We start from the raw sequence: 12,157 nt of genomic DNA on the forward strand, positions 1-12,157 counted from the left end.
ACAAATCCAAACGGTATCAGTTTCCTTATGCTATGGTACTGTGACCAAATTTCTACTGGTCTTGTCACATTCTGTGTAGGAGAAACTAGCAATGCTCTGTTTAGTGCTACATTTCCCAAACTGAAAAATAAACATTCCTTAGATACTGCACATGAGAAAACACTATACTGCTGGAACGTATGCTATTTTAGAGGAAAGATAAATCTGTGGTTTGGAACACCTTCTGTTTCATGAGAAGTTCATAGTACTGGTATATTTTTGTTTCCACAAGTGTTACTGTGTTAACCCCTATATTCTGGCTGAATTCCAACTTGAACAATTACTTTCTTCTCAGTTTCCTACTGTCGAATGTGATATTCTTCTTTGCTTCCTATTCAGAACTGTTTTAAGGTTGCCAGATTGTATGCTAAAGATTGCTAAAGATGTGTTATTTTTTTACAGTTGCGAGGTTGAGCGATGGTTCATAGCAACCCCGGTTTATTCAAGTCCTTCCACCTTGCCAGTGCAGTTGTAGATTAACTTTGATATTAACTTCCATCATCAAAATATCCAAGTTCTTTCAAGATGGCTTTATATTACATATATATGTTCTCTGACTGGATGTACAGAAACAGTCTTTGGTGCATATATTTTCTTTACCTGCTAAGAACAGTTTATTAATTAGATGATGTAGTTTAACAGCAGCTAGTTGTGCTGTCTTAACTGAAGTTTTACTCCAAACCTAAGTTTTCATCAGACATTGTTTTATTAGACAATAGTAAAGCAGAAATTTTCTTGTTCTCTCGTTCTGCTATCATTAGACTTTTTACATAGTCTTGTTTCTGCCCTCCTTCTTGCTTGTTGCACAAAATACCCCATCTTCAACTACTCCTGTTCCTGGAACAGTAACATCCTGCCACGGAGTGACTGAATGTTTCCTCTTATGGAATTCCCTGCTGGCCCAGCAGGCTGGAAGGAGGCCAAGGTGCTGGTGATTTTCTGCAACCTCGCAACTGCTTTGTAAAGGCATCTGGCCTTTTCAACTGCATATAGATAAAAGAACACAGAAAGTAAAATCTAATGCTTGGAGAACCTCATGAGGCAATAGGTAACTCTTCCCATCCTAATCACTGCTTACCATTCTGAATTTTCTTGTCTGAATACTTATTATACAAGCTGTCAAAACTTACACTAGGAGGAGACAATATAAGGATACTCACTGCTTTTATTTAAATAATTTTTTGATTTCCCAATTTTATATTTGAATTTTACTAATACCCAGATACATGAACGTGCAGAAGACACGAGTCTCTAAAGAACTGATGGTGCTGCACTGCATTAAAAAACAAGACACTGAAAACAAGTGATATCACTCCTGTCATAGGATCCAGTGAAGTCTTGTGCCCTGTCCTTTAGGACCAGTTTAAATATTCTATTTTTCCATATTTAAAAGTACCAGATATAAAACTGCTGTGAGAGGACAAGCAGTCTGTTTTGCAAGTTTCGCAGTAGGCAGGCAATTAACTTGATGAGAACTCTGGATTTTAGTGCACTACAGTAATGTGGAACAATGGACTGGAGAAAGTGGCTCTGGTTGAAGTTTCTGAAATATTTGGTATTGGTGGGCGTTGAATATTCATAAGGAGTATAGTTGAATCCATCCTAGATAACTTGGAAAAATCTGACCTTGAACTTGGCAGAGTTGGCAGGCTTAAACTTGTTTCCTTGCTCTTCATATCTTTGAAGTCATGGTAATAAGAACAAAAGAGTATTTGAGGCAAATGTACAAAATCTGATTGGATTCAATGGGCTAAACCAGAAAATAGACTCTTAGGATTTGCACATGTGAGCAGGAAGGTGGAGAAGAACTGGCCACAGTGGATTATGATGCTTTTGGCAGGCTTGTTATGTGCCTGAGATGTAGTAAGATCGGAAGACTTAGCTTTTCTTTAGCTATGTGAATAAATCCCACCATTCTGACAGGCAGTAGAGGCTGCCCAGATGGTTACCTTGCTAAATCTCTATCACCCCTCGCTGATGGTGTGATAGCTTTTTGGGGATTTAGGCAGCTTCCTTTGCACGGTTGCCCAAAGACAGTAGAAATAATCCTTTGCAGGCAAGAGTTTTCTTGGTATTGTCTGATAACTTCTAACAGCCCTCTGGAAGTGATGTTCCACTGCTCATGCACAGCAAAACTCAAGTCATCCTTCCACAAGGAAAAAATCTTTTTTCTTGTCAGTAATTCTCCAGAGTACTTCCAAGAAAAGAGAAGCTAAAAAATGTGAGGACTTTCTGGACTTTGAAAGATACACTGCAAAATTTAAGAAGTACTTTTCTGCTATACTGAAGCTACCATGCAGCTTAAGAGAAGTCATTCTCTGAGCAACACCAGCAGCATTAAACTGTTAGAAATCTGGTGGTGGTCTGCTGGAGTCTGTGTTCACCTGCAGGTGTTGCTTGTGCTTTCACTGAAAGCTCAGGTTTAGCCAGCTCCGTTAGATCTCAGGAGGCTGCTTCTGTTTCTGCTGATATCTGTGCTATTAGTTTTCTCCTGCTCTTCTAAGTGTCAGCCATAATGTCTACAGTGGATGACAGTGTTAGGCACTGGAAATGGTTGTATTGTTTCGTCTTCCTCCTTTGTATCTCCCTTCTCTTTAAATTGCTCTCTCTTGCAGGTCTTCTGTGAAGTATCTCATTTAACAGAATAAGCTCTGTGCATTTTTATTGTAGTTTTCTTTATGTTCCGCATATATCTTCATGTATACAATGCACAGGATCTCAAGTTCCTACTGGTGGATCTTTCATCAGATCTTCTAAACCTCTGTAGGGTGTCACTTCTGGTTATTTGCCTGCCTGTGGTCTTGGAAAAGCTGTTCCTTGTAGGCTCTAGTAAGGAGGAATGAAAAAGCATTAAACAAAAAAATATCTGTGACAAGTAAGTGTTTGTCTTCATTTTGAGACCCTAATATTACTGAATGGATGCAGCTGGGATCAAGGCAATTGTTTGAAATCTCAAATGTCTATCCCTATGCTAAAGAGCATCTTGCTCTTCAAGAAACATGTACTGAGCATCTGGGGTCCAAATAGTTGGCCATCCTGAGGCTGTAAGGTTAAAAGACCTTATCTGCAGTTGAGGGTAAGATTGCTATAGTTTACTTCTTCCATGTAGTTTCCCACTTAGCTTTGGCCTCTTAATGAGTGAAATGTGAAGCTCAAACTGGCTGTACTGGAAGGTAGAGACTCATTTTTGCATGCAGTATGCTTGGTGTAAGAGTCATTGCCATGTTTCTCCAAAACTTCCTACTGCGACACATCTCATCTTGCAAGTAAGTTACTTGTATGAGTTTTGGTGATTGGTTATATGAATGGATCATGCAAATCTGGTGTAGTTGTGTGATGGGTTTTACAGGGTCATTTATTTCATTGAGGAGATGGAATGATTCCGCCTGAATGTTATGAAGGTGTCCAAGGCTGATGTGTGTTCATGTTGAGATCACTGCCCATCAGATGAGTGCATGTCGTGGGCTGAGGAATATTTGTGATGCTTTTGTACATTGTCCTCTTCCATGCCATCCCTTAACCAATATCCTAAATAATGACAAAAGTACTGACTTGTGCAGCTCAGTTCGTGAAATCATTAAAGTGTGACTAATTTAAGCTGATGAGAATAGAGAAAACTTCCAAGGCAAAAAACAAGTGTGCTTCTCCTTCTGCCTGATTATTATTATTTTTAATTCTCTTCAAGGTGTTCTGTTTGTTTGCAGTTGCATTTACTGTTGGTTAAAAAGTTATGTCTCAGAGGGCAAAAGATCAGGCAATGCTTGTAAGCAGGTTCTATGCAAGCTATCCACTCCACTGCTGTTAACCCTGGTGATTGTGCTCATGGATGGATCCTGGGTGGCTAATTTTGCTTTGTTTTATCCATACAGCTGGTTTTAGAAGTCTAAGGAAGAAATGCATGCAGGCTCTCTCCCTCTGTTTCTCATGTTCCTGTTTCTTCTGATAACCAACATGTGTGGGCTGGAAATATAATCTGTTCAGGGATATTTTTGTTAGGGTAGTCTTTTAAAGGCAAAATAGAGCTTAGTTTTATTCTGCCCGAGTGTAAGAATCTAATGAATGTTTTTACTTTAATTGCTGTGCTGAGGAGTTCATAGCACATTCATGAAATCTGTTGGTTTTGCCTGGGTAGTTGAATAGGTGAAGGAAATAGCGATTTAAGAAGAAAAAGTGGCTCTGTGGCCTACATCTTGTGTGTTTGCAACAGCTGTTCTTGGAGACTGCCCTACTGCCTTGTCCTCCATCGGCTGTTACTCCATTCAGCTGTGTCTGCTTCTAAAGGCAGACCTGGAGTGCTACCCGGTTACTTGCTGTCCTCTGTCTCCTACTAAGATTTCTTTTGCATTGTGGCAGGTCAAAAGTATGGCACTGAACTACTGAGTAGCTGTTCTGAAAACCATTGGCTGTTTTTGTGAAAAGCTCGGTTTGTCACTTTAAGGCAGTTCTCGGAAGTTTGGAATTTTTCTTCTTCCTTTAAAAGGTTGACTTATATTTTGAACTTAGTTGTAGCTTGAAAATCTCAAGTACCTTCACGTTTAGAGAGGAAATACTGCATGGCTTTTTTTGAAGCAGCTGACTAAATGTGATTATCTGGTTTATATGAACATGACAGATATATATATATATATATATGAGTATCTGCAAGTTGTGGTTGAGAAGCTACAGATCTGTTTTTCTCCTTATGTCTACTTAATTTAATTATTTTTTTTAATGCTGTGATTAATGTGTAGATCAGCAAGACATGGAGAGGTCCTGTTTGGGCTGGGACACTGGATCCCACTGGGCCTGTGAATCCAGAAGCTGCTGCTGAGCATCCTGGGCTTGCTGTGGGGCACCTCTGCGGAGGGAAGCTCCATGCATTGAAAAGCTGAATAATCTCTCTACCTTGTTCTATGCAGTTGCTAATATTGAACTAGTTGTTGCTTGTGAATCTTTGGTGTTGGGGATTCTTTTAGCTGTTCCAGAGACTGCTCAATTCCTTTCTCATGCAGGGGACAAAATGGCCATGTACGCAGTGGCACAGGTTGCCCAGAGAGGTAGTGGTGGTCACCTCACCCCTGGAAACATTCAAGCTTAGTCTGGATCAGGCTCTGAGCACCTGATGGAGCTGTAGGTGTCCCTGTTCAGTGCAGGGAGTTAGACAAGATAACCTTTAAATTTCCAACTCCAATGATTCTGTGATTCTGTGCTCTGCGGGCCTCAGTGCCTGTTGTCACTTACCAGGTATTTCCCTGGACTTTTAAGAGACTTACTTAGCATGATTTCGTAAATGGACTGGGGAGTGTGAAGTACTCATGTCAGAGACTAAGTGTAACTGAAGTGGAGGGCAAGGGTGGATGGTATTTTGTAAACAAGTCAATGGTTGGCGGGCCCTTAAGCATAACACAGTAGTTGTAGCCCTCTTCAAATCAGCACAGCACCTCTTTTCAATTTAAAACAGAAAAGGAGAGCAGCTTAAACGACGACTCACTTTTTAATAAATAAATATGCATTATTAATGTTTTATATATGTTAGTATTTTTCATTTATTTTGCTCAATCAAAAGACAATTCTTTTATACGATGTAGACAGAATGTGTTTGGTACATTGATCTGTGGTGTGGTTGCTGGGGTCTCTGCCCGTATTACATCAACTGAAAAACTGAGGAACAGTATAGACAGAAAGTAAGCACTCTACCATTCTTTTTTTCCTCTCACCGCCATCTCTGAATCTTCAGTTTAAAACAGAGATATGGTGTATGCTTCAAATTACAAGTGACAAACAAATGCACATGATGTTATAAAGTAACCATGTGTAAAAGAGATGTAGTCTGACTTGATAAAAGTAAGAAGATTCAAGGTGAAGTTAAAACTGTGCCCACAATGTAACGTTGTACTGTACCATGTGCTGCAAAGAGGGTTATGGAGGGTTGGGATCATACAGAAATGTCAGAGTCCAGAAAACAGATGGCAGCAGCCTTTTTTTTTTTTTTTTTTTTTTGTGTGGTTTATTATATGAGTAAGCGTTTAGTGAACTTTTAAAAACATGTATCCTGGACCCAATATCATATTCTTTGTCCTGAGAGCTCATTATTATTGTTTTGATACAGTTGGGTATCTATTACAGAACATAAAATGCTCTGCTGACTTCGAGGTTCTGTTTTAGCGTCTGTTTGCGCACTAACTGATGCATATTATCAAAAACTGGCTCCTGATACATGGCTTCTGAATGTGCAGGAAGGAGAAGCAGTGTTCCAGGAGCTCTGGCTCAACAAGGCATTTCTTGGAGTGAAGCCAGTGCTTTGTCTTCATATGACACATCCTTTAAAGAAAGCTGTAAGGAGTCTCAAATACTACAAGGAATGGGACTTGTTGCTCTTTCAGTGCTTATACTCTTTGAACTATGCCTCTTCCAAGGTGCCAAAGCACAGCAGCATTTTCTGTACCTTGCCACACAAATGAAGCTGGTGTGCGAAGACATGGCATTGTTTCAGCATGGAGGCAAATCTGTCACTTCAATGTGTGCTACAGAGCTGTACAGATTTTCATGGGCTTGCTTAATGTAGATGGAGTTTCAGAGAGCCTGGAGAGCTTTGCTGAAAAGCATAATTTATTCTAGAGTCACAGCAGGGAGCTTTGAGAGTGGAGAATCCATGGAGGAAAAGATATTCCTCCAGTCTGGTTGGTTTATTTGTTTTGCTAAGTTTTTATACCATTTCAAATTGATTAGGTTAATTTATGACACCATTCTTTTCCTCATCAAGCTTTGTGTGTGGTTTTGAATTTAAGGAACAAGAACACTTTTGTGGTGGGGTGGGATGCATCTTATAGCCTTGTGCCTGGTGCTTATACTGTGCAGCCTCTTTATACAAACACTTGACTACTTTCTCATCTCATTTGTGGCTGATTATGCGTTGCCTCATATGTATTTGTAACTATTAAACTGTTCCAGTGTGTACTCCAAAATTTGTCTGGGCAGCTAAGTGTGATGGAATCATACAGACTATTGCTGGCTGTTCTGTAGAAATGCTGCTATGGAATATAGCTCTCTTTCTCAAGTGAGACAGAGGAGGTTTAAATTGGACATGAGGAAGAATTTCTTCATGAAGAGTGGTGAAGATTTGGAATGGGCTACCCAGGGCAGTGGAGGAGTCCTCATCCATGGAGGTATTAAGAAACGTTTGGATGTTGTGCTGAGTGTCAATTAGGTTGAACTTAGCGTTGAAAGTCTTTTCCAACTTAGATGATTCTCTTTTACAATTTTAATGAGAATTTTAAAGATGTAAGAAACTGCATCTTTCACAATCACTGCCTTATCTTGTCTGACTCCTCTGACACACCACAGTTTGTATTCCCTTCTTCTTCAGACAAACTCCCACCTTATTCACTTTGTCTCTTCGTTTTTTGGATGCTGGTCGTGCACACCAGGCTTATGGGCTTATCTCTTACATTGTTGCCAATCTGCTGTGTCTAAGGAAAAATAGATTATTTTTTCCTTTCCAACTATGTACTGCAGATATCAATATTTTATGAGATGGTAGACAGCAGGAGCAGTGGCAGCAGCAGCAACATAGTTGTAGCTGCAGCCAACAAGGCCAGTGTACGTGCTCAGTATTTAACCTGAGTCCAGAATGGGAGAATTGGAAAGAATTTTGTTTTTGGCTTGAGAACAAGAAAAGGATTAAAATACCAGTAAACCTGCTTTAAGTTTTCCTTCGGAGAGAAAGGAGGAACTGAGTGCAGAAAGCTGTACAGTATGGTGTTTTATGTAGTGATGACTGAAGATCATAAAAAGACTTTTTTCTATTGTCAGTTCTAATTGGCGGCTGGCACTGATTAGCAAGAGGAAGAAATCGAAGGGGAAAAAAAAAGACGAATGGGGAATTTTATTGAATGGAAAGCTGCTGAACAAAAGAGGACTTCTGTTCCTGCACATTTTAGTGGTTTTAGAGAAATAAGCCTTCTGACCTTCAATCTCTTTGAATTATAGCTTGGATAGCATCATATAGGGATCAATTTCTTAGCTGTGTTTAACTTGTTCAGTTAAGCTCTTACATGCCTTGATCCATTTTGATTCCCAAGTGTGAACTGGGGTTTTGCCTACAAACTGTTTATAATTCTTTGTCTCTTCTGTTTAAAAGAGAAGGGGGACAGTGGGAAAGAGATGAGGGCAAGTAGTTCTTGGAAATGTGTGCCGTATGGTTTGCTAGGAGTTCCTATGCTGTGAGCTTTTTTTTTTTTTTAAACCACCCAAGCAGTAGTGCCAGTGATGTGCATAAATTTTGTGTGGCAAACTCTAGTAGTGAAATCAGAAATCTCAGCCCATATCTGCTGGTGCTTATAAGGTCATGTTAGATTGAATTACTTGCAGCATGGAGGCTCTATTTCTCTAAGTGTAGCTCCCTATGTAGGCCTCTGAATCATATGTATTTGGCTCTTAGATAATGCAAGGTGACACATACCTTCCATTTCTAACATGAATTTATAAATGTGGAGTCTGTCCATGGCTTAGAGTCACTTCCACTGTAAGAGAAAAAATAATGTCTCAGGTATGATGTGGAAGTAAAATTGCAGTGCTGAAGTTGAGGGTCTGATGTAGGAGCACAAAGAGGCATAAATGCCTTATCTAGAAGGAAGCTGGCCATGAATTTTTCATGTTCTTGCCTTGCACATTCATTTTCATGCAACAGTCCAAGTAATTGAATAGCTTTGCATCTGTCATGCTTGTTTTGGAAGCCAGCACCTGACGTGTGCTCTCAATTTACTGTCGACTTTTGGCTTTCCAACTTTTCTGTAGTTCACCTCTGTCTGTAAAATCAGGATAGTAGGTGATAATGGCAGTTCCTGCCAGCTTTGCACCATGAGGGGCCCTATAAACATCTTGTTTTTCCAAGATGGCTTCAAACAATGGAGTGGTTCTGCAAGTGTAGGTAAGAATTCAGTGTTTTACAGTAATACTGAAAAGAAAGTAAATGCAGAGTGTTTTATTTTTAAACATAGATGGATTAGCTATTGAAATTGCAAAATCAACAAGTGAATTTTGCAAGGCTGATGATAATAACAAATAGAAAAGAGAAATGACTCAAAAAACAAGAACAAACTGCTGTTTGGCTGTGGAATTAGTTAAATACCTGACTAGTTTATGTGCTGAAAGTAAGTTAGCTGCAAGAGCCATCTTCTCTTCAACAGGATAAACTGCATAGCATGAAACCTGACTACAGAAGCCCAGCCTGCTTGTATCTGCTCGCCAGAGTATCTGCTATGAGAAAATTGGCTCTGCACATGTATATTAACAATAAGAATTCTTTATGTTAACTCCACATTCATTCATATATAAAATCTTGCTGCTAAAACTGGAAAGTATCTCTCTAATAATCTTGAAGACAGTAGAGCTGTGACCGATACCGTGCTCGTATGTGTAAATCAAAATGCATATTCTTCCCTTTTAAAAATTAAGTTATAGTATTTTGCACACAGAGCAATACTGTGTGCAGTGAGTACTTCAGCAAGCCATTTGGAAGAATTGCCACATAGAACTTGGAAAAAATCTTTTTTGGCTTAAATATTGCATGGACTGGAAACTTGCTGAAGGACCTAAGCAAAAATAGTAGATGTGGCAGTAATATGAGCTGCAAGGCAGGGAACAGTGCTTTCAGGATAAGTATCAGACACAGATTTATTAATGATTTAGAGAAGGAGGCTAAACAGCTCATCAGTTAAATTCACAATTTAATACCAAGTAGGGAATTTTTGCAAGCTTGGAAAGAAAACATGTACAAAGCGTGGAGTGGTTAGATTTTAGGAGACAGTAAGAAAACAAAATGAAAAGATGTATGTTTTAGCAGAGAGAAAGAGAACTGGCATATTTCTTACATGGTGGAAGTTTGTTCAGCATGTTTTACCTGGCTGTATGCATGCTTCTGCTGTGCTAGTTCAGGGACGTGCTTTGGCAACTGTAATTAGTGTTGAATTCTTATTCATGTTGAAGACTCTGCATAAGAATTAAAATTGGGTCATAAATAGTATAGTATAGCATGAAGGCTATTGTTTGTAAGACCATACTTCTCTAAAAGGCAGACTGATTCTGCAGGGATGCTGAGGGTCTGTATCTCTGAGGACTCATAAGAAATGAGAGCATTTAAAACTTCATGGATCAAACTCTTTTAAAAGGTTTTCCAACGAAGAGCTAGTTTATGCCCTGAGCTAAGCTGCGATTCAGACTATTGTTACTTGGTGTTTATGTAAACTGTTCTCTTTCAAAATATGTAATAGTGGCTCAATAAAACAACTTTTCTCCTATTCTGTCCGTAGGGCACTCACTGGAGGATGGAGGGGGGGGGGGTTCGAGTTGTGTTTTCCAGCAGTCAGTGTAGTGGGTGTCTATGTATAGTGCCTGTGGGGCTTCCAGAGAAGCATGTGAGCAATCAATCTCTGGTGTTTTTTTTTTTTATCTTCCAGCCCACTTAGCCGTGTAGGCAAGAAGCACATAACATTCTGCTCTGTGCTGTGTGGAGACGCAAGCACTGATCCCCTTCCAATAGATACACTGTGCAGAACTTCATTAGCTCACAGGGGGCAGAGCAGTTCTGTCTCTAATAGTGCTATACTTGTCTGTCTTGCCAAAAACATTTTACTAGATGCTGTTGTACCTGATGCTTGATATTATTGAAGCTTGGGGAACATGTATGGTTGGACTTGAAGATCCCAGCGGTCTTTTCCAACCTTAATGATTCTATGATTCTATGTTGTTTTATAAATGACATTGGATTTCCTCAGCATTACATGTATTATTAATGTTAGCAATTTTTAAATTGGTCGTGTTCATTATAAGGGAAAGTTTAAGCTCCCTAATGTAAAACACAGAACAGTTTTCTCCAAATACTCCACCGTTGTATTTTGCTTGATTTCATATTGATAACCAAGACAGACAAACATGAAACAAAAGTCTTAAGATGTCATTCCTTTTTTTTTTTCCTGAAAAATTACACTAAAGATGTTTTTTTCAAAGTTTTCCACTCTTAATATCAAATAATTCAAGTATGCTGAGGACTTGTTCCTGTTCAACCTTTCAAATTCATTGGCTAAGCCCTAATATAATTAGCTTGCCTTGCTATTGACCTCTGAAGTATTTATTCATATCTCCTTTGAAAACCTGCCTAAGTGGACTGCAGCAGGAAACTTAGAATCCTAAAATCTTTCCTGGTTTGTTTTCAGTCCTGATAGTGTGGCTCCTACCTGCCAAACCAGAGTAGACATACTGAAAAACATCATGCTACTCTTAAATAATTGCTCCATGATGAACAGACAAGCATTTTCTGAATACACAGTTCTGTATGTAGCTTGCAGTGTGAAGGCTTTAAGCAAACAGGTGAGAGAAACTCATTCAGGGGTGTGGAAGATATAAGGCCTGCAGTGGTGGTGCAGTTTGTGCAGGCGGGGGCATGGGGTAGAGTTGGCCATCAATCACAGGAAGCAATAGGGGCAGTGTGGAAATGTAAGTTGTATGGTAGATCTCTGTATTATTTCTGACAACATGTATGGGGAAGAGAAAATACAATTTTATTGATTTGTACAAAGAGATTTTTTGCCCTGTGGAAGCGTTCATGGTAGTTTAGAAGAAAAAATTTGGGGGGGTGGAGGTGGTTAACTGTGGATTTGTAGCCAAATGTTGTCTCTTGTTGCATAAAGAGATTGGTCAAATGAGTACAGAATCAGGTCTGTACCTGTAACTGATTTGGAAAACCTCTTAAAGAAAATTTAGTTTGATTTAAAATAAGACAAGACAGAAAAAAATCCAGAACTGTTTAAGGTTGTAGTAGAATCATAGAATCATAGAATGGCCTGGGTTGAAAAGGACCACAATGATCATCTAGTTCCGATCCCCTGCTGTGTGCAGGGTCACCAACCACCAGACCAGGCTGCCCAGAGCCACATCCAGCCTGGCCTTGAATGCCTCCAGGGATGGGGCATCCACAACCTCCTTGGGCAACCTGTTCCAGTGCATCACCACCGTCTGTGTGGAAAAATAGATCCCCTTCTAGTAGTTTATGTTCGTTGTTCCTGGAAAGAAGAAATGTTACCTACTTTTACCAGTTAGCCAGTGTCTCTGTTGTAACCTCTGTCTGCCTCACTAGACAGAA

At 39.5% G+C, this 12,157-nt stretch overlaps 1 protein-coding gene across 1 annotated transcript in view; it reads left to right on the forward strand.

Moving 5' to 3' along the window:
- The first annotated feature begins 7,102 nt into the window (after positions 1–7,102).
- The window catches only part of ATP8A2 (ATPase phospholipid transporting 8A2), a 108,175-nt gene continuing 103,120 nt past the window's right edge, over positions 7,103–12,157 (forward strand). Inside the window, exons 1-3 of the mRNA XM_031552093.1 lie at positions 7,103–7,184; positions 8,159–8,240; positions 11,232–11,385. Of these exons, the coding sequence (XP_031407953.1) occupies positions 7,103–7,184; positions 8,159–8,240; positions 11,232–11,385 (318 nt within the window). The remainder of the gene's footprint in view (positions 7,185–8,158; positions 8,241–11,231; positions 11,386–12,157) is intronic.

This window comes from Meleagris gallopavo, chromosome 1 (assembly GCF_000146605.3).
Source record: "Meleagris gallopavo isolate NT-WF06-2002-E0010 breed Aviagen turkey brand Nicholas breeding stock chromosome 1, Turkey_5.1, whole genome shotgun sequence".
Classification (NCBI taxonomy): domain Eukaryota; kingdom Metazoa; phylum Chordata; class Aves; order Galliformes; family Phasianidae; genus Meleagris; species Meleagris gallopavo.